General features: G+C 36.3%; 1 protein-coding gene across 1 annotated transcript in view; it reads right to left on the bottom strand.

Annotated features, from left to right (window-relative positions):
- The window catches only part of skap2 (src kinase associated phosphoprotein 2), a 144908-nt gene that overhangs the window by 2676 nt on the left and 117791 nt on the right, over positions 1-24441 (bottom strand). The window contains exon 11 of the mRNA XM_007900498.2: positions 23713-23825. Coding sequence (XP_007898689.1) covers positions 23713-23825 — 113 coding nt within the window. The remainder of the gene's footprint in view (positions 1-23712; positions 23826-24441) is intronic.

The following is a 24441-nucleotide window of genomic DNA, read 5'->3' as shown; positions in this document are numbered from 1 at the left end:
GCTCACAGTGATTGACTGTTTTTTTACAAAAACAATTCATTAGCACGAGAAGAGGTAACAAATCCTGGAAATCACCACAATGTGAAGGCATTTTATCTCTATGTGCATTTCAGGCATCACATGACCAATACAAAAAATCTGCATTACATTTATGGCACAAATCTTTTAATATATCAAAGGTGAAATTAAAAAAAAGGATTCTGAGACTCTGAATGATAATATTTAACCATTTAAATTTTCTTTGATAGCTTGAAATAAAATGTTTTGCAATAAAGCAGATTATTTTGTTACAGCTGAACTGTAACCTTATTTTGAAATATGATACTGCAGTGTGGTGCTATTTAGCCATTCTAAACAAATTTGAAATAAGTGACAAAATTAGGTACAAGTCTTACTTGTATTCTTGTGCAAAATTCACTTAAACAGAACTTCTGGTGATAAAGGTACTGACATGATGCACAATTAGGTCCATCTGGTTTCCTGAACATCACACAATATTCTCAATACCAATATGGTTGAACTAGTAATCAAAAGCAGACTTCACAATTCAAAACTACCCAGTTTCAACTCATCAGAACTGTTTTATTTCATGGTTAATTGATAAAATGTTTAATTTTTTACACTACAAAAAAATGCACAGTAAATTACCATACAGCAACTACTACATCAGTGGTCTTAATGTAGTACGGGCTAAGGGAATGGGAGCAAATAATAAGCAGAAGTTCACATATTCACACCTTTGGAACTGAAAGTAGGCACAAAACCAAAAGGAGAGCATTTTGTGTATTAACAAAAATGACTCAAAAATGTCACTTTCAGCAAATCCTGCTTAACATCCCTCTAACATAAGATATTGAAATTTAAATAAGCACTTTACAGACCAAAATGTTGTGGAATTGCTGTTCAACAGAGGAGATTGCTCTGGCTGTTTGTATTATATGCAAATTAATTTCTATATCTGGCAAAATTACACATGTGTAATTTAACCCTAACACTGAAAATATTCATCAAATAAAGATATTCATGACAAAGAGTATTTTCAAGATAGCTTAAATTTCAGAAGCTGAAAATGATTTATAAGTCATGACATGGCATTAAAAGTTATTGATCCTGGAATTCTCAAGTGTTGACTTTATTTATTTAATTTACTAAATTAAAACTAACATTGATTTGTGTTAATTTCAATGTGAATTAATTTCAAAATGTGTTTCACCTTATCAATGTGGCAATTTGGAAATGATCAACATTTACTCTTTAGAATCTTTACCCTTCCTGAAAACACAAAAAACAGCAATATACAACACAATATACAACACAAAATGAGCAATAAGAAAAATCTGAAATCCCTGCCGTTTTCTATTCAAAGAGGTTGCAGATTTCAGAGGGTTACATTTTGCCAGTGAAAGAATAGGGGTATGGAGGTAAACATAAAATTCCAAAGGTTCTTGTTCTCCAGCATCTCGTAGGCTAATTACTGTGTTCTGACAGCCCTAAAGCAGGATATTCAGGCAGAATGAAGCATTGCAAATTATCCCATTCAACCTTCTGCTTTATCATTACCATTCAAGGCATGAGCCCTAAGAGCAAAATAAATCCCAATTAAGCCAATTAAAATCTGCATTTAAAATTTTTAAAATGCACAAGTGTACAAATATATTCTACTATGCATAATGTTACACAGTCTGTGATTGTAGTTCTGTACCGATTTGGCATTAGCACATCTTAAAAAGACAAAACCACAGTCTGTGTCTTTTTAGTTAAATTGAACTTTTTCAGAAAAGATATATGTAGTTTCTATAAATATCAGTGTAAATATTGAAAACAAAATACCTAAGAATCAATCTAGGCAGAAGTTAGCTGACTTATGTCGTGTTCATTTAACTTTATAATGTTGCAAACAAAATAAGAGGCAATGCTGATAAAAATTAAATAAGTATTTAAAGCCCCAAAATATTACACAAGGAATGCTACTTAAAAATAAATCCTTGTTTATTTTGAACCCATAAGTCTTTATGATGGAACACTGATTTTTATCCCAAAAATGAAATTGTATAATATTAATATGCTTCTAATGGTTAATATGCTCAGAAGCATAATTTTCTCATTCAGACTTCCCATCTCATGATCAGTGCTCACAGCAGAATACATTTCTGAAAGAAATGTTGATCAAATCACTTCCAAATATGTAGATCTAAGATTATTATAACATGTACACATTAAAATTTGTCAAACTGACAAAAAGCTAAAATGTTTTGCTCCATTCCTCTGTCCCCATTCTCCTACAGCCCAAATAAACATTAGAACAGAGGAAAGCCTTTTCTGGAGACTTACTTGTGGAAGAGGAATATTGCAGTTAATTAGAGACAAATCTACAGGTTCTTGGGGATGTTGGTTATTGGTTCCACTTGCGAGAATTTAAAAACAGATTGTGATGGAGGGTGTGGAACAAGTCAAGTCATTATGTTTCCTACACCTATGTAAACCAAAAAATATTTTACTGGTCTCTGTATAATGTTCTGTCAAAAGTGCATAGCCTGGGTCTAGTCTCCAGACAGCATGCAGCAACTCAGGTATGTGTGAGTAAGCCATCTGGTATCCCTCAATGCATAAAACCCTTCATGTCAGAATATAGCACAAACACACATACATGCATATATGATTGCACATGGAAGGGAAAAGATTTAATTAACCACGTTCAGAAAATAAAGAACCCATTAATAACCAGAAACAACTTCAGTTATTTTATAAGATATATCAGTTTATAGCATATTAAAATGGTTTTCTATTAATCATTTAATATATAAAATGGAATTGTACAATTACCTTGGTTACTACTGGCAAAGAGTCTTGTTGTTAACATCTGACAAGGCTTAGGTAATTACTGCTACAAAGCTGTTTTCACTCATGTAGTAATTTCAGACAGCCAAGGCTGCAGTGCGATTCCAGTATAAAAGCACAAGCAACATAATCTAGAGAAATAAAATAACTGCATGTTGAACTAGCTGCAGGGCAGAAGATGTACTGCTTCCAGAGGAATTCACCTTTCTTACAAAAATAATTGCAAAACAAAATGATGGCAAACAGAGTGGCTGTCTGTCTTTTTTAAAAAAGCACACGCACCACATGGTGGTTTTGACACATTCTGTTATTAAGTAGGTTATATATTGTGACTTTTATAATCCATTATCGTTGATAAACAGTGGACTAAAATATCTTAATTGAGATTCATAGTTAGATTCATATTTAAATTACAGATTTCATTCTTTGGTACACTAAACAATATCTAGGTATCATATTTTAGACAAATGTCAATGCAAACATGAAGTTTTATCATGCATGATGATAACTATGATAATAAAGTGGTTTCCATAGCCAGTGGCACTGCATCTGTATTTTACTGATGCCCTGAAACTTATCTGGGACCACAAGTACAAAACTGAAATCCATTGTTTATGGCTAAAAAACACTTGAACATCAATACAAAATATCTTAAAATCTCACTCCAGTCTACAGACCATGGCTGATGTGGAACTAAATTGTGAATTCACTCTTTATTATTTAATACTGTAAATGTACAGTTCATTGAATAAGTAAAGCTCAATGACTCTATTTGAGGAAAAAAAAGTTTAATAGTCTGGTGGTGTTAAAAGTTGGAATGACAATCTGTTTGTGCAATACAGTTTCATGTTAACAGAGTGCAAATCAATCCAGCATCACCAAGGTTTTACAGCCTGCCCCTTGACCGACAACAGGCATGAAAATACGGGTAAGATTTTGACATACAAGTCCTCTTTCTGTTAAGCATTGTCTGAAAAGATAATTTCTTTCAAAGCAACAATTCCCCAAAACAATTACAGATTAAATACTGACAAACTGAAATGAAGTTTCTTAGTGACATTTTTATAATTTTTATTATTCAAAGAGAAGATATTGCAATTTGAAGCCATTTGACTAATACCTATAATATCCTAGAGGTGATATTTGAAAGTAGATCATATCCCATCACAATGAACAGGTACTTCTACGTGATACTATAAACTTTAAGGCCCCTTGAGTATTATTGGTGTGGAGTATAACCAATTGTGGAATGCCATCTTTCACAATCAGTAACTTAATCAACCATAGAAGTGAAATCATGGGTGTCCTGTGAAATAGAAAGGTTCGGTTTATTGGTTTTTTTTGGTTGGGGGTGGGGTAGTGAGGAGGAGGCCATTTTGGGGAAAAGGGAACAAAGAGAATTTTGAAATAAAGAATAGATATTGCTTCTATAATTAAAGGGCTGAGAAAAGTTAGCACTGCTATTGTAGTTTTTCCACAATGATATTATAAAATAAAAGTTATTCTATTTTGTAGAGTGCGACCAGTTAACCAGTACCCCACGTTGCTAAGATGGCACATGATGGCTAAGATGGCTAAGTGTATACTGGTCCCACAATAGATCTATCAGACAATTTGGAGGGGCAATTTAATTACAGTATATGAATAACTGACATGCTGAAATAAATCCGTCATCTGATAGCAGTCCAATCATAGGTCAGTAACTTGATTTTAGTTATCGGTATAAACGATAATTACATTCAAGAACTATACTTACATAAAAACAAATTCACGTTTGACAAACATTTATTTCCCTCTACCTGTTACCTAATACATTATATTAGTTCAGTGAATAATTTTAACCATATGGGACATTGACATTCATAGGGAAATGTCTAAAACCTTTGGATGAAAAACGATTACAAACAAATTTAAACTGAAAGAGGTTGAAGTACCAAATGGATATTCTGACATACCTGACATATTCCAGAGGCTCAAAAAATCTTCATACAAACAAAATAAAATTAATTGTTCACTTCTATCTTAACATCTTTGATTTCACACTAATATCTTTAAAACTTTAATTTTGTGGATATATGAGACTTGAGAAATACTAGGGACATTGTCTCTGCAAAACATTTTTCCTTTAAAAGATTTACTATTTGCCCCATTAACTTAATGATTTAGCTGTTTTTGTAGAAATAAATTAATACAAAGCCTTCAACCTGCTCCAGATGGTAGAAATGTAAACAGATTTAAGGGAACAAATAGAACACATTGAAAAATACACACAAATGTAAGTATGCAGTTCTGACAATCAAAATGGGAAGTCTGAACAGACTTCACATTCAAAGATTGAAGCATCAACAATAATAACTTGCATTTTTATAGCCCCTTCATATGAGGTAGTGTCTTAGAGCATGAGGGCGAAAATGAATCCCAGACAATATTCATAATTCATTCTAGTTCAAGAATACATTCTGAAACAATTTGATATGAGAGGATTTCTGTAGCAAAACTAAAAGGCGCAAGAAGCAGAAATGTTGCATAACCTAATGAGGGTGGACCAACATTTTGGCTGCTGTGGGCTGGATTCCCTATTTGAGAAAGTCTGCTGGTGTATTAGCAATATTTTGTGTTTTCCTTTCAGAAACATAACATAATTTATGGAGTCCTGTAGCTTAGTGGTTAGAGCACTTGCCTCGCACGTGAGAGGATCTGGGTTTGATTCCCAGCAGGGCGAAACGTTGGACAAGTTTCCTTATTCCACATGCCTCTGTTCACCTAGCAGTAAGTAGGAACCCGATTGTTAGTCAGTTGGCAGATTGCTTTTCCGGGGACAATAATCCTTTCAAAAAATAAAATAATAACAATAATAAATAATAATGATAATTTGGTCACTTAATCCATGACTGTTTGTGGGACACTGCCTTGCAGAATTATTTCCAGTCTCCGCACTGCGTCCTCCCAACCACCAACTCCTGCCTCTGCCCTGCGAGGAAGTTCACCAGGGAGGGAGAGAAGGAGCAGAAGTTGGAATGGTGGAAATGGTCTCGGGCTGGATAAAATCACCAGCTGGGCTGAATGTGGCCCACAGTCTGCTAGTTGAACCACGCTTACCTCATGCGTCCAATGTTACCTTAGTGTAGTTATTTTTTTTAAAAAAACTCCATTTAATTTAACCTAGGAGATTTTCCTCTAAATTGTATCTTTTTTTCACAAGCTAAGAGACTGTCTGCATGTCAAATTTTAACTTTTAATTCTCAAATACTTTTGAAAGCTGCAGTGACTTTTTGCTAAATACAGCAGAGATTATTTCACAGCTGATTTTCTGCTATAATTGGGACTGGTCTCATTGTAGATAAAGAGTAGATAGACATGGGCTAAATACAAATGCGCTACAGCATTAATTAAAAGGTTCCATCAGTAGTGATACTGTCATTGTGGTACTTCACTCTCTCTACCAGTACTTGTTCTTTGCCCCTCTCTACTCTGCCTTTCTCTCCTCTCTCCCTTTATCTGAGTCTCTCTATCGCTGAGTTTCCCTACCTTTCTTTATTTTCTATCTCCTTCTGAGCCAACCCTGCAGGGTATAAAATACTGTACATTAATTTTACGCTGTTGGGGAAAACTGTGTTGTGCGCATTTGAGTGGTTGCTTAGATGTTTAAACACACACATACGAGCACAATTTCACAATTGTTTATAACCCTATGCTTACATTTTGGAATCCAATGGACAACTGACAAGTGCGGCTCAGTGGGGGAGGTGTTTTACTGCACTTTTCCCTAAACTATGTTTCAATAGAGGCTACATTTAAAAAAAAATTAAAATACAAAATTTTCTTTCTTAAACAAATGAAACTGTTTACTGTACGTAAGCTTTAAGCACACTCTACCTTTAATGGTATATTGTGACATAATCCAACTTTAAAGTCTCTTACAGAAGTACATTCAAAAATCTAAAATGTGGGTAAACCCCAGTGAGATCACTGTAAGCACCAGTGGAGAGGATTCTCAACCTGTTGCTCCAGACGTTGCCATTTTGACTTCCCACATTCCAGCTATGCTAAACAAAAGTAGACTTCTACATCACCTTCCAGGTTGCCTCCAACATGATTTTCATGTATCACACATATGTAGCACAGGTAGCGACATTGGCAGTGACTTAATTATTTGGAGATTGGCCCTTTTTAATGCAGGGAGCTGGCCTGTGAATGGGAAGCTGTGTGTGCATGTACAGTGAATGCAGAAGTGCTGATCTACAATCTCACCTCCTTAAGGCTGGATGGGATTTTACGGACTCCCAGCTAGCATCTTATAGCAGGGTTCCATTGCTTTGGTACAGTTTTTATTGGAAGAAGCTAATCAATGCCATATCAAATGCAAGGATTATCATTATTAATAAACACTCCTCAATGCCATGCAGCCAAATATCTCTAATAATAGTTTTAATTCACAAGATCAGATTGAACGAAGAAGGCCATTCCTCAAGAAATCCCACCCTACATCCTCCCATTACAACATTGAGCTATGCTTTTTTTTAATAAGTCCATTGTCCTGGCTTCAACCACCCTTCCTCGAACCTGTTCCAGTAATTTAGAATCATAGAATTATGCAGCACAGAAGGAGGCCATTCGGCCCATTGTGTCTGTGCCGGCGCTTTGAAAAGAGCTATCCAATTCAATCCTACTCCCCCGCTCTCTCCCCATAGCCCTGCAAACTTGTCCTCCCCATATAAATATTTATTACCCTAAAAGCACACTCTTTTAAAGAAAAAATGTCCTGGTATTTGTCCTGAAACATGCCAAAATACCTTTGAAAGTGGGCACTTTTAGCTTGGGGCACATTCATTAAAACTTGGATGCATCATTAAATCCCAAAGTAATTTTGATATCTTCCTTCAAGTTTACTCACCTGCCTTAAAGGTAGTGACTCAGATTGTTGCAGCACCAGCAGTCTTCCTCCATCCAACTATTAATAATAATAATCCTTGAATTTTATATAACACTATATCACGTTGTTGTAACATTTCAAAGTGCTTCACAGATATACTGTAAAATGTTTTTGAATCTATATTTTGACGGCGAAATGTCCCCACAGCCATGGAATGAACAACCAATTTTATTTGCGTGATTGTTGGCCAGGACACTGGGAGAAACTCCCTTCTCTTTTTGAATAATATCATGGGATATTTAACGTCCACCTCAACAGGTAGATGGGACCTTGGTTTAACGTCTCATCTGAAGGACGGCATCTACAACAATGCAACACACCCTCAGAATTGCATTGTAGTGTCATCTTAGACTATGTGGTTCCATGTCCCGATGTGGGGCTTGAATCTACAACCTTCTGACTCTAGAAGCGAGAGAGCTACCACTGAGCCAGGCTGACATACAGTAACTATTCTGAATGAGTGCAAAAACAGATAGGTATTGCTGGCTGCTACACAGTGAGGATAGGCATATCATAGCCCAATCCATTCTGTCCTAATCTGACATCCACAGAATTTTCAAAATGTGTCACTCAACAGCAATCAGAAAGCGGAACTCTAGAGCTATTTGCAATCACTCCCTCAGGAAGGGGAGAGGAGAGCAAGAGGTAATGGGTGATAGGCACAGTCTACTAGCCTATGTTCAGAGAATACAAAAATGAGTTGCAGAAAGCCAAGAAATTAGAAGTCCCTGAAGTATATCCCATAGCTTTTCCAACTAGGTTCACTCTAACTATCAGGGCAATGGTTTGCATATTCTATTTTAAGTTAAAATGCACAGCAGTCACAAATAGTGACCAGATTGTAAGGCCTATAAACCAACAAAGTTGTGAGTAAGGCAAGCAGGTTGATGCTACAAGAGGGAAAAGAAAAATGTTACAGTATGACATTGCACTTAAGAATAAACTATTTTGTAGTATCTTAAGTAAATAAGACCCTGACAGTCAATAAACCAATGTCAACAAACAAAGATGTTGATAAATTTCCAGCAAAATCTTGTACAGGTATCACATTGGTTGAGGAATATTCAACAACAACAACAAAAAATACTTATATAGTGCCTTTCATGTTGGGAGGACCTCCCAAGGTGCTGAATATCCCATTTTACACCCAAGCTGGGGGTTGGGATCAGGAGGGCTGGAGGGCAGGGGTAGGAGGCTGATCGAAGGCACAGTCGAAGAGACGGGCCCTGAACGAGACAAGGGAGGGGCGAGGCAAAGGGACTTTGGGATGGAGGTCCAAAGGGTGGGGGCAGAGATCATACAATCATAGAATTGTACAGCACAAAAAGAGGCCATTTGGCCCATCAAGTTTGTGCTGGCTCTTTGAATAGAGCAATTAATGTCAAACCCACTCCCCAGCCCTTTCCCCATAACCCTGCAAACCCGTGCTCCTCAAATATCCATCCACCGCGTTTTTAAAAGTAGTTATTGAATCGGCCTCGACCACCCTTTCACGGAGCTTGGTTCGGGAGAGGACACGACCTACAGAGTTCTTCATAATCTGTAGTTTGTGGAGGGAAGAGTTGGTAAGAACGACAAGCAGGGAGTTGGCATAATCGATCCTGAATGTGATGGATGTGATAAATGCACGGATGAGGGTCTTGGTGGCCTGAGGAGAGAGGCAGTGGCGGAGCTGGGTGATGTTGTAGTGATGAATATTCATCATATTTTTCTAATTCACTCAAGATAAGTCAAGTATTCCTTAACTCTTAAAACACTAATCTTAAAGTACATTTTTAATTTTAATACTAAAACTAATTAATCCAAACTTATTTCAGTCAAAATTTTTAAATTACTGTAAATACTGTACTGGATAACAATTCTGGATCTACTTGAAACACAAATAACTATTTCTACTGTTAAGCCATTTTACCAATTTCCTCTATATCAAAGAAATGTTCACACATTAAGCAAAGTTGCTCAATAGAATTTTCTAGGTGGACAAACGGTCTTAACATTGGACAATTAATTTACTGAAGCAGCGTGAACTATGTTAACCTGTGGCATGACATTTCATGGTGTATGGGTTTACGTGCTCAACTCTGAGGAAATTGCATAATAATTTTATAATCTGTGGTGATTGTGATACTTAGCAGTCAACTCCAGACTTCTACCAAAAGTAATTTATGATTTGTGAAACACTGGGCTAAATATTTGGGCAGCCTTTTATCATTGCCCAGAGATAAAGTAATAACCAAAGTCTATTGGGTACATACATGTAAGGATGGAAACCTACAATGTAAGGTATTGAAGAATTATGAAACTAGCTAAATTCATCTTTCTAAAACAACATTAAATAAGATTTAAGTCAAGTAAAAATGGGTTATAAGTAGTGCCAAATTGCAAATAGCATTTTAAAAAAAGGTCAATAAAGTCACCACTCATAGACACAAGGTTAATTTCTATGCACAGGAACCCACTCGAGTATAGTAAATATATTTCAGTTTTGTCTTGTAGGTCAAGAGAACAGCGGCTCAATTACATTTTCTTCTCATTTAAATTACTACAAATGTGTGCCTATTACTACACAGTTATCACTCTCACACTGCTATTAACTCTTATCTTACTACTTTCATTCTTCAAAGTATAGTACTTTCCTGGCATCAAAATCAAGTATCTATGAGACATAATATATAGATATTACTCTATATTATTGGTGTAAATATCTTTATTACAGCAAGGAAACATCAATCAGTTGGTAAGACAGTTTTCTTCAGTACAATACTCAGCTCACCAATATGTCTGTAGGTAAAAACATTTATATTACAGTACATTAAAAGTGACTGATTCAGTGCTTTTAAAAGTGATTTATTGTTTGCACAGAAAGATTGTGCCTGGGATAACCATTTCACTAGCCTACAGTACTCAAATACATTTTTCATCATAGAATATGTTGATAACTACCCCCAACTACTTCACCAAAGAACGGCAGCTTATCAATACAAGCATGTCAATACAAGGGAGATCATCTATAACATTGTCTTATTAATGATATTTGCGGAACTACTTGGAACATTTAAACATCTTATTCCTGAACATGGTTTAACCGTGGTTCTTTAGTCATTACATAGTTAACAGCAATCCGATTTATTGGCAAGAAGGACCATAGGTTAAAATGCAAAAATGCACAGACACATAAAAGCAATGAGTACATAAATCAGAGGCTTTCGAGTAAAAGAGGCATTTGATAATTGTAGCAAATGGAAAACAAGAAAGAATAAAAGGGTATGAGTTGTAAATCTAAAAAATAACCACCACAACAGGAGCCTGGTTTTGTTGATAGCAACGTCAGCAAAATACTTTCTGTGGTTACAAAAAGTAAAATTATGACAGATTTCAAATATGTGCCTGTACAAAACAATTTGTTCTTAAAAAAATTAAAACATCTCTATTCAGTCTGCTTGTCCACCTGTTAATGAATACTTTGAAATTGGAGATGATAGATTGATTAAGATTAACTCATTTGTATATCATGTAGGTGAGAAAAGTTCAGAAAATGTAAACCACAGTGACCTATTTGGTGGAAATAAAATGTGTTAACTCTTAAGCACTATTGTCCATCATAGTGGTAAAATACACAAATATTTGAAAATATTTATTATTTAATGAATCTTCGTAATATGTACAGAATTTAAAATACAAAAACAAAAGCCAAACCAATTATATAGAAACAAAGCATGAATTAAATACAAATGTTGCTACCTATAGAAGAGTATAGAAATATTTCAAACTCTAAGCAATATTTTACACAATAGGTTCTGTCGGGGTACGGAGAATGGGGAAAGAGGGAAAATGTTGCCTATGACAGGAAGGCCAGGGTTGAAGAGTGAATATGTGGATATGGCTGAATGTTCTGGAGTTTGATAATGTATGGGGTTCCACAAAGATCTTTTCTCCAGGAAACAGATTGGGATGAAAGAATGGACTAAATGTTTTTCTGGTTCAATGCTTCATAGTATTAAAATATTGGAAAGTGTGTTCTCTGGAGTCCAACTAAAACAAAGTATTGTTCCTGGATACGTGGCAATTAGTTCAGAGGAATGGGACTAAACTTTTTTGTCCTCTTAAAAATTCATTATCATTAGTGACCTAAACATTCTGAGAAGTCATGCAGCAGAACTTGTAATTGTGCAAAAATATCTAGATAGTGTACTTAGAATCTTTAGCTACAAAGTAAATGATTACTTATCATCTTAAGACTATCAGACCCATATACGAAGGAATATAAATTGCGGAACAATTTGTTGACATTCTAAAGCAAATGGAATTATTTGAGGAAGATGCTATTAAAATGATAAGAGGAATCTACAGACAGACTAATCTGTGATCAGTGAGATTTGCTGTGTTTTTAAAAATCTATTTCTGTGTACCTGCTTTTTTATTTCATTGTTTTTCCTCATAAAAATATATTGTTGGCTATAGTCTGCCAGGCCCAATCATGCCTAAGGGGAGAGGCAAAATAATTTTTTGAGAAAAATGTATGAAAAGAATCTGCTGCAGAAGCATAAATTCCAAGCTGGACAATCACAAAGAGAAGTGGAATTTTCTTTTTGTCATAGTGTAAATTTATATGAATGGTTTTTCAATCAGTAAGATCTAAAACAGACTGAAATTTTGAAGATGAATAATCATATAAAGTTCCTCAGACTGTAGATATCATTTTCTAAGTGTTATAATTACCGGGAAAATGGAGGAGTCAGTCTTTGATTCTTTTATATTCAGTATGAAGCAAACATTATCTTCATTACAATTACTGTATCTACATTAGACTATTCAGAATAATCTTACCTTCACATACAACTTAAAATAATTATTTTGTTTCACAGATAGCCTGTGTCTTACAAAACTGAAATGCTTAATGGTTAGAAAATTAAAAGGAAAGAGCAAGAAAAATACACACAAACTGAGAGGCACTTCCCTTTTCAACCACACGATGGTGTACTTGGATGCACAAAAGGTTTGATCTTGTACCAGTTTACTTGAATGCTGTGCAGGTGCAACGTGCTATATTTTTTGCTGGTGCTCATAGGGACCAACAAAGAAAATGACACCAGACAGAAAGCAAGATCAATACTGCCATAGACTTTTATATAAATCCAAGTTGTTGTTGTTGTTATTTTATCTATTAAACAAAGCTTTAGCAAACAGAGCTAAACAATAATTTCCCACATAAACTAAGACCCTTACTGTAAAATGCTTAAGTATTGTATTGTTTGGTTACCATACAACTGATCCTACAGGCATTTCATAAGTCATCTTGTATATGGTGTAGTGGAGCAGAAATTAATTTAGAAATGACATACATGAAATGCCAACATAGAATTGCAGTGCTGTTCAGCTCACTCTTGCTTCTGCTGATAAAGCTGCACTGTTTGCAGTGGCATCTTTGTACTAGTGTAAATCAAGTTAATTTTCTAATGCAAACAGCCAAAATTAGACTGTTGATACAAGCACTGAAAGCTTAGAACCACAATTCTGAATTGGTTCGATACCAGTGTATTCTTACTGTAAAGTCCATGGATCAGCAGCTGTACAAAAACCTCTGAATGATCAGTATCCTTGATGTTTGTGTCATGATCATAAATAATCAATCTTTTTGCACATATAGAAGTGAACTAGGCTTAGGATTTATCTTCCCAGCTAACCCTGCTGTGTAGTACAGTGTACATGGAGTGACTGAGACCTAGAGCTATTTAAAATGAAGCATCTGCAATTTCCAGTCTGGAGCCTATACAAAAATATTCAAATATAAATTAAAAAATCGAAGTTCACTACGTTTGAGTTTGTGATACAAATTCATGAAGTACAGTACTGTATTCTTGAGAAGGCTCTCATTCACACACATTGTCATCCTTTTTGCTGGCATTTACAACGTCTGCATTCTGTTACTCAGAGACAGGAGGCAATATCTGGATTTTGTAAAAGAGTGGCCCTATAACATAATTTTGTGAATGGGATTTTCCTATGGGCTATGTCAGAAATTTCAATGCAAACTCGACGCTATTTATGACGAAAACAACAGAATAGAGCCAGAAACTAGTCATTCTTCAACAGAACCTTGACCCAGCAGCTGCTAAAGCCATGAGCCACCGTTTCTCATCTATACACAAGTATTTACGATCTGTTCTCTGAAAACAGACAAAATTCATTGGCAGCTACTAAATTTAAACCAAGTGAGATCTGTTTTCAGTACCTTTTGGTTTGATACTTGAAAGACAGTGTTCAAAAAGTGATTGGTAACTTCAATAATTAGCTGCAAAAATACTCAATTTAATTAGTAACCAAAAGTACTTTGGGAAAATGATCTAAATAAGATATGACATTTCAATAGATATTGAATTATTCAAATCTGATTTTACTTTTGAAAATTACAGTTCATTACATGATATGAATGTTTTATACGTGAAAGGTGCTATATAAATGTAAATTTGTATTGTATTGTTGTGCTGTATTATATACAATATTGTGTTTTTATTAGGAAGTTTTGATTGAAGATCGATTTACCCCCTAAATTAAATTGGCAATTATTTGATTTATGGTACGATTGTAACATTTGAGGTGACATGTTTAAAGTTTCTTTATTGAGACAGAGGCGTTCAAAATTATAAAAAGGTAGAAAATGGTAAGGTGGACAGGCGGTTTCCACTTTTTGCTGAGTCCAAAATGAGGGGGAAAAGATACAACACGTTGCATTGATGTAGTGCCCTTCACGCTGGGTAACATTTCGGAGCACTTAATGGTGGCGGAGCCTGATGCCGAGCCGCGGGAAGAGGTGACAGTAAGGACGATGGAAGAATTGAGCAAATCGATGGCATTCAAGATTCAATGTAGCGAAATGCAAAGTGCTTCACATGGGAACAACATCCAGGAAGGGACTATTATTTAAATGGAAAGAAAATAATCTGTACAGAAAATGAAAAGGACCTGGGGGTTCTAATTGACAATGAGTTGAAGCTATCGCAAAAGTGCTCGATAGTAGTCAGTAAGGCAAACCAGATGCTGGGTTGTTTTAAAAGGGCAATATTGAGCAGAAAAAGTGTGGTGATTCTACCACTTTATAAATCACTGGTGTGACCATACTTGGAATACTGTGTGCAGTTCTGGTCACCGCTATATAAAAGGTATATTGCAGCGATTCACAGGATATAGAGGAGGGCAACCAAAATGAAGGAGGGGATGGTGGAACCGCACTACGAGGAGCGATTAGGTAAACTGGGCATATTCAAACTGGAGAAGGGAAGGTTGAGGGGCGATATGATTTCGGACTTTAAGATTCTAAAGGGACTGTATGATGTAGACCATGATAAGCTGTTTGATCTTGTACTGAATAGTAGAACCCGAGGACACAGTCTGCAATTGAAGGGGGGTAATTCAGAAACACTGCTTCAGTGAGTGAGTAGTAAACAATGGAACAGCATCCCTAGGGAAATTGTGGAAGTATAAAATGTGGATTCTTTCAAGAACAAATTAGATTTCTGTTAGAAAATAATATCTCAGGATATAAGATATAGTTTGGGACACGACATGTTAAGCGACTGCCAGGATTGTGGAAGGCGAACTAGATAGACCAAGGTCTTCTTTCGCCGAGCAAATTCTTATGTTCTTACGTTTTTATGAAAAGAGGAAGGTTTCTAGGCGTGATCTGTAAAAGGGGAAGGAGTGGGCAAGGCAGAGTGAATGAGGGAGAAACTTCCAAAGATTCAGCATAGTGACTAAAAGCTAGCCAGAAATAGATCTGAAAGGGAGGTCAATAATAATCTTTATGATTCATATGTAATTTTCGTACCACCATCAACCCAGGCTCCACTAGCTCCCTATTACAGAACAGACTGATTTCAAGATCCTCACACTCGTGTATAAATCATTTCATGCCTGGCACCTCCTTATCTCTCTGACCTGCTTACACCCACTCCACCACCGGTTGCCTTCGCTGAGCTGATTCCAGCCTCCTGCATGTTCCCTCCGCTCCACCAATGGCGGTACGTGCTTTTAGCCATTAGGCCTCAAACTTGCTGCCTCAAACCCTTCATCGTGGGGTAGAAACCGGAGGGCAAAAGATGACCAAAAGCGCAGTCAATGAGAAAAATCCTGAGACGGACCTTGAAAGAGGTGAGGCAGGAAGAGAGTTGAAGGGACTCCAGGTTGGAGTTCCAGAGAGTGAGGGTAGATGGACTGAAAGCCTGACTGCTGATGGTGGGGCAGGGGGGGCATGTAGTAGGCCAGTGCCTGGTGAGCATATTCATTGCCAAACCCATAGAATAAAGAGAATTTGCTCCTGGCACCGACTGCTGGCAGTAGAGAGAAAATTTTCAGCCTCCCTGGTCAACCAGTTTTCTTAGTTTTCAGGTAAGCCAAAACAAAAATGTCTATGCAGTGAGCCTATACTCACTTGTCAGATTTCACCCTCCTCCGTCAACAAAAGTTGAGTCAAAATATATAAATCAAGCAATCACAACCTATTCTGCAAGGGCTTCATATTAGAAAAATTGCTAATGTTCTGGGGAATTAGATAAGGAGGGTGCGCCCCTCCAGGGAGAGTGCGGGCATTCTATACCAACACAGGGAAAATTCCATATATAAATGGCATACATATATGGAACTCTCACTCTGATTTGGATACCCTTAAACATGGTGATGGCTTTCTGGATGTGGTCAAACACCTGGCTGACCAAACAAACGTAGCAGGCAAGTTCTCCAGCCCATATAAAAGAAGCTATTACATACATCTCCGTGTTCTTGGCAGAGGTCCACAAAAGCAACTGTTCCCCACCTTCTTAAATATAAGCTCCAACCTGAAGCTAGCCAAGAATATAAACAGACTCAAAGGACCCCCTGATCCTGGCTAGCATCTGGGTTAAAACCGGCTTCACAGTTCAACGATTTGAAAATACTTGGATATTGCTTCATGACTCTGGTGGAAAGGTTGCAGTAAATAAACTTCACCTTTGAAGAACAGCTGCAGATTACCAGTACATTACTGTGCGAGTCTGATGGCATCACTAAAATGATGAAAAAGCTGTAAAGCTACTATTAAAGCTGCTACAGTGGAGTCCTGTAGCTCAGTGGTTAGAGCACTCGTCTCGCAAGCGAGAGACTTGGGTTCTATTCCCGGCAGGGCGAAATGTTGGGCAAGTTTCGTTACTCCACACGCCTCTGCTTGCCCAGCAGTAAGTAGGAACCTGGTTGTTAGTCGATTGACGGATTGCTTTTTTGGGATAATAATCCCTAAAAAACAATGATAATTTGGTCACTCAATCCACGACTGTTTGTGGGACAATTTGCTATGCGCAATTGGCTGCCGCGTTTGCCCACAAATAATTCACTTTATGGTATAGTCTGTGAAGCACTTTGAGATGTCTAGAAGATGTGAAAAGCCCTATATCAAATGTAAGGATTATTATTATCACTTTTTTAAAAATGTTTGTAGTCATTTTTTGGAACAAGCTTGTATCTGTGTATTTGGATAACAACTTGGCTACACTTCGTTACTAATATATCCATGTTGTGTACTTTGGTAGTAAAGCCATAATTTACTCTACTTTTATTGAGCCAATAATATAACAATGTAACAAGTTGAATGTCCATCTAACAAAGAGATTTTATTATATATGTATCATTTGATATTATTTTGATAACATTTATATACAGTGGAGCCCTATTATAACCCCATGTTTGGGATCCATAAAATCACAACCCATGCTATAGTGAGGTATGATAGTGGGTTGTCTGCAATAGCCTGACATGCTTCCTCTATGCCGGCCAGTTTCTGTGCTTTAAGAAAAATAACCAACTTCTAGGTCAGCCGGTGATCACCAATGTCAAATCCTGCTTACTGCGCATATGCAAAGCAGGAAGTGATGTTGTCGATGGCTGGATGACCCAGAAGTTGGCAATTTATTTTAGGCAAAAAGTGGCCTGCTTCTGAGTCATTAAGTTAATGCCAATGTCATTCCTACTTAAGCAAGGATGTGATTGTCTGCGCTTGCTGAAAGATACTGGGGTAGATATACACTTAACCAGAATATCAGAGAGCAACTAAACAAGTAAAAATAAAACAAATAGATTTTTAACTCTTAATGTTTAAAGTATTTCTTTACACAACTAGAGATCTTTTAATGAATGACTGGAACAGATTACCAGGAAGTGTTTGAGAACACTCAATTCAGAAAGTTTGAGGCTGTTATGAGAGGACAACATGATGGGTATTTTAGAAGAATGAGACCAAATTGGGTAAAGCTAGTGGGTCTGAGTTGATTACATTAGGTAAAGCTGCTAGCAAATGGGATGGCCTTTTCACAAGGTTCCTCACAGAAAGAAGCACCAGTACCAACTATAGAGATACTTGCACTAATTTATGAATAAATGCAGAAACGTGATGTTACATGTTGCCTTGTTTAGTGGTTGTGTGACCAAGAAATTGTAAAATCCTACCTCAAAATAATAATTCTCAAAATAAAATAATAACCGGCAGCCAATTGCACACAGCAATGTCCAACAAACAGTCGTGATTGAGTGACCAATTTATTTATTTATTTTTGAAGAAATTATTACTCCCAGAAAAACGATACGCCACTTGACTAACAACTGGATTCCTACTTACTGCTAGATAAACAGAGCCATGTGGAGCAAGGAAACTTCCCCAACATTTCGTCCTGCCGGGAATTGAACCCAGGTTTCTCGCTTGTGAGGCGAGTGCTCTAACAACTGAGCTACAGGACTCTACAGAAATAGACAAGTATATGAAAGTGCATTGGGATTGGAAGAATAATTTGCTCTGACCACTGGTGGTCTCGATGGGCCGAATGGCTTCCTTCTCCATTGTAAATTTCTATGATTTTATGTGAACTGAAATATGATAAAGCACATGAAAAAATCAAGGTAAAATATTTTAATAGTCACATTTTCATGAGAAGTCTCGGAAAAAATCGAATCTCGGCAAAAAATATCATGAACATAACTATTCAACTTTATGTACAGCAAGCATTGGTAGTTGAACCAATAATCATATTTGTGAACAATTGCTGTTCTGATAAATATTTGCATTGATCTGATGCAGTCTCCATGTAGAATCCATCTCCATGTTAAAAGTGTTGTACATTTTAACTCTGAGATAAGAAATAGATGATTTTATCTGGGAAACATCACAAAAAATAATCTGCAAAAGATGGTATGGGATTCAATGAGTTTTGCAATGGGTGTAGTATTACTGCAACTGATATATGGTCAATGCCAGATTCTCTTTACTGGAGTGACATCCTAGACTATGCCTCAATTCTGAAGTGCAGTTTGAACCGACAATTTTCTAACCCAGAGGCAAGAAATTTGCCAACTGTGCCAAAATTGAGAAGCATGGAACAAAGTAAACATTCATGAGGCCATAAGGTGCTTTTAAAAAAGTCGTTTAGCTCATTATTGGTCCTGACTGTTTCAGACTGTACTTTTACATGAACATGTTCTTGGGTTCCTGTAACTACTTCAAAGGAGCACAATTACAGAATGTTCTCTTCATGTGAGCATCAAGGGCAATGTGCTTGTGTTAGAACAATATCCGAGGTTGCGATTCATGGTATAAGTTCCAAGTTAAGTGGTGCAAGCGATTTGCTTTACTCTGGTCTGCTCACTCCCTCTCCAATACAAAAAGGAGGTGAGTAACACACTTCCTGCAGCATCACTGGGAATTGAAAATCTCGTAATACACAGAATTTTAAATAGAGACAGGTAACAAGCTGGTGTGGTCATATTATATAGTTAACAACCAAGGTCAACATCTGTAATTCAAATGTTACTCAGTTCATCTTCATCCTCTATGGAAACAATTTCTGCTTTCAAACAATTGCCCGCATGTTAGAAACATTAATCCATAATCTGACAACAGTTCAAGGGCCAAAGAATTCTGCACAATTTCAGTCAACGTTTGAAACAAAAAAAAATTTAAATGTAGGGACTATTTACTAACTTGTGCCAACTTCTGACAATGCATCACTGGGTGCAATGTACAGATAATTCTAGAGCAGCCAGATCTAGTAAAATAATGCAACCATGAAGTTGGAAACGAGGGTCCACAAGCTCTTTGAGTTCCTGGTTACTTATTCCAGATGTCCACTAGGTGAATGATTTCCAATATCCTGTTACTGATGGTCAATAATTTACACAGAAATGTTCACTATTTTACTTCTATAAACTTCAGTGAAATATTGGTTATTTTCATCTCGCATCACAAAGCTAAAATACATTTTAGTCAGAAATATGAAGTGGAAGTTTTATTACTACAGTATGAATATTCTAATTTATTTTATGCAAGTCATAGCATGCATTGAAATAATGAAAGAATAACCATAAAATACCATACCAAATTTTGGGGGTAATTTCTCACTGACTAGAAACCTTTCAAGGCAAGTGTGTAAGTTTCACCCAACTAATATAAGGTAATGTGAGTGCTTGCAACAGCATTAGCACCGATGGAGCATTAACAGTGATTTTACAATTGCATAGTTGTATTCAATCTGCTTCACAAATGGCCAATTTCTATTCTCAGCCATGGAATACAATATACAAATGGGAAGGAGGTTAAAATAATGAGCATAGTGGTGAATGGTACCAATTATTGTTGGAGAAAATTATGTTTAGCCCAGATGTTAAGCTTTATTGTGAGAAGACCCATGATCATGTCAGCAAAATAATTTCCAAATACAGTTTATGATTTGTGATTTTTAGGCCTTGGGTTGTCTTAATAATTAATTGTGTTTGTAGAATACAAAACTAAACAGAAGGGTAAAATAAATTGATTTAAGCAATTCTACGAATAGCAAATAATAGATGGAACACTTTTAAAGTGATACAATATTTTGAGGGCACTACATATCACCACAAGTATACAGAGGAATCTCTACTGTACCAAATCAACATTTTCACATTAGCCAACCCAAGTGATATTCCCAATTTATGGCGAATATTGTGCTGTGATCCCATCTTGCTTTGAGCTGACATTGTCAAAATTAATTGTCTGTAGGACCTTTAATCAGCAGAGAGGAGATTAAATAAATAATCCTTGTATTTGAAATAGTGCCTTTCACATCAGGAGGACATCTCAAAATGCTTCACAGAATATACTGTACAGTGTTGCCACTCGTTATGCTGTAGGCAAATGTGGATTCAAACCCGAATCACAAAAAGGTAATGCATTTAATTTGCAGTTAAAATGCACTATTGCAAACACAGGGCTCAATAAAGTAGTTATTTTCAACTGTTTTTTGCAATGTTTTAGTCAGATTTATCAAAAAGAGGCTGTCCACAATAGGGTTATAAGAGAATTGAGAAAATCAGATCTTAAATGTAATATTTGTAACATGATTCTTGCCAGTAACCAGACGTGCAACACACTGATCAATCTAATTCTGGAGTGGGGCTGCTGTAACGTACTTCTAGTTACCAGGAGAAGTCACCATGTGTAAGTCCCATTAAAATACAGTACATTTTAGGCATCCAAGATTTCATAGTACATTTTCTATGTGGGTTCCTTTAGTCCTGATTCTTAACTGTAGTTCGTGTTATAGTTATGTTTTAAATAGTAAAATAATTAATCCTCCTCAAAGGTAATGCCCTGTTGGTGAAAGCACAGTTGATCCAAAATTTGTCAACTTGCACCCTTATCCACATTAAGCTTCACATGCCCAACATTCTTGATAGACTCCAGTGTCTTCCAGTTTTCACATATCCACAATCCTCACTTTCACATATAAATCTCTGCATGTCTTCCCTATCTTTGTGACCTTCTTCTGCTTTGCTCTCCTGCTTGCTCTGCTCGGCAAAGTCGAGTCTGCTGTTCGTTCCTCGCTCCCTCCAAATCAGCATCAGTAGCCGACTGAACCTTCTGCCATTATGTCTTTTCAAATTGGAGCTCCCGCCCTAAGCCTAGCACTCTGTCTCCTCATACCTGAAACTTACTCCTTAGACTCCTCCGCTTTGCCCCTTTCTATCAATCTTTAAAAGCTTCCTAAAAATCTCTCTTTTATTGAATGTATGCTTTGGAACTCTACCCTACGTGATAAGCGCTACTTAAATAAAATACAAATTTACATTTATATAGCCTTTCATGTCAGGAGGATGTTCCAAAGTACTTGCAAGTTGTTCAGTGTTGTATTACTGTTAAGAGTGATCGTTCACTTCTGTCTCCTTAACAACATTTAAAATCTGAGTGCTGGTTAGCTATGCAGAACTCTTCTCCATCCCAGTTTTAACAATTCTGATGAAGTATAAATTCACTTCCTGCTCTGAATCATTCGATTGCTGGAAGTGTAAAAAGGAGTACACAACTCAAGGTCAAAGTTAGACAGCACATCTTCCATGTGTGACAGCAGCAAGAGAACTGGAGGGAAATAAGTAAATTCAGTAATAACTAACAACCTCAAGCAAATGCTTAGAGTCACTGACAAGATTACACTGGACTGCTCAAAAGAAAAAAAGCTTACCTCATGAGATTTGTTGCAACTGTTTAGGCATTGCACACAAGGAGAAAAAAGAATGACAACATATTTCACTTAAGAGAAAGACCTAGATAATTCATCCTTGTAAAGATAGGAAAATACATGTCTGACAGTGAGTTATGTCTCTAATTCAATGAAGCAGTTCTCATGAGGTCATAATCCGTAAAAGTAATTTATAAACATCAGTGGAAACTGTACTAAGATTGAAGTATTTCCTCAACAAAAGAAACCTGGAAATATTTGTGGTTACTTTAAATATGCAGGGACCCAGTACCACATAGATACAACAGCAATGAATTAACCTTGATTATTTCAGCATTCTGTAAACAATATACTGTATTTTGTTGAAAAGCTGGAAAGTGAATGCCAAGTAAAACAATTAATCCTATTAGTTTAAAAAAAGATATCATGCATCATATAAAGGAAGTTATTACACATTCTGCATATATACAACATTCATTTTAAATGGGATGGATGGAATTTTTTTTCTGATTGATTTTAGTCATATAATAGATAACTTCCACTTTTTTTGGGGTACAAAACTTGGATAACCTCTGGGTTGTCAGGTTACCACTTCCTGTGCGTTGTGCATGCATGCTATATTCAGGAAGCAACATTAATGTCACTTCCTGGATGTTATGCATACGTGTTATGTGCGGGATGCACTGGTTAGCTGCAGTGTGGAGAAAGTGACATCAGTGATGACCTAACAACCCAGAAGTTGACCATTTGCATCATATATAAATAAAAATTATAATTTATGTGTGTCAGGTTACGGGACATTCCAAAAAATAAGCCTAATTACAAGCTAAATTAACTGTAATAAATGACATGTTAGGAACAGTAAGACATTTCAACACCACTATCATTTAAATGATGAGAGTTTCTCTGTGTACTGTACCAGTTCTGCCATTGAGTGACATGAAATATTTTTTGTAGCTTTGACCAGGAAGCAATGGATGTCCTCTAAGACCGGAGTTTAATACTATATTCAGGGTAATGGTTTTCAATTGAACTGCTTTATTCGCTTTTCAAGGGAGATGAAAGGAGACGTGCAGATTGAACACTGAATCACCCCACACAATTGAAAAACATTACTAGTCAGTGAAAATAATTTGCATGAATTTCAAATAATGTTTGGGCATGCAGCCATCCCTCAAACCCTTTCAAGTGTAAGGAACCTGAGGTTAACCGCAGCTTGGAAAGATCCCAACCATTCACTTGCTGCGCAAAACCTAATGTTTAGTTAGTTTCTAAGCAGCAGCAGACCTGCTCAAAAATCATACTAATTGTTCAATCATGTGAATCCCCTAAGAAATTTACAAATGCAAGACGTTCTCAAAAGTGTATTTCAAGTGTATTGATATAAATTATTGAAAATAAAATTCATTGTGGTTAAGAACTAAAAACAACTCTTACCTTGCTAACCACATAGATAGCGTCACCACGTTTAAAAGAAAGTTCATCTGCTTGATCCCCTGAGCAATCCCACAATCCTTGGTAGTAATTTGCATGGTCAGTTGCTTTCTCTCCTTTGAAGATAAACAAAATTCAAACAAAACAATCTTACTTTTGCTTCAGGAAATATTTTTCTTGAATTCCTAAATAGTATGTGGAAAGTGAAAATAGGTAGAAGGTAGTCAGAAAGCCAGAAGAAAGAGTTTTTTATCAATGCATATATGTACTGGCTGTTGGGTATGACATTCAGTGTTTAGTAGGTTAGGTGATCATATTCTTCAGGTAGCTGATAATAAAAGTGGTAACTGCATTGTTTTCTCATGTCCCTCTTATTAAGGAAAGTTCAGTTTAAATTTTTTGATATACATTTCATTGTATAATAATAAATTAATAAAGCTATAATAAGTCTCGCAGGCTTTAGTAGTTTCAGTTGCAGTACACTAAACAATTTTGTGTTACTTTCATTAAGATGGTGGAAGAGAGTTTACAATAAGCGGCTTAGGAGTGCATAGAGGGTGGCAAATAAATTATTTTAACAGCTCAGTGCCCTGGCAATACACAAATAAATACAAAGAATTAGAAACTTATGTTTCTAGTGATGCTACTTCAGTGCCAGCAAGGTGGTGCTACAGTATTTTAGTTTTGTGGAGAATTTCTTTGAGGAGGTACAGGGTAATAAATGGTGGCAAC

This window comes from Callorhinchus milii, unplaced genomic scaffold (assembly GCF_018977255.1).
Source record: "Callorhinchus milii isolate IMCB2004 unplaced genomic scaffold, IMCB_Cmil_1.0 Scaffold2, whole genome shotgun sequence".
Taxonomy (NCBI): Eukaryota; Metazoa; Chordata; class Chondrichthyes; order Chimaeriformes; family Callorhinchidae; genus Callorhinchus; species Callorhinchus milii.
Note: the sequence above shows the minus strand (reverse complement) of the source record. Positions and strands in the feature narration are given on the sequence as shown.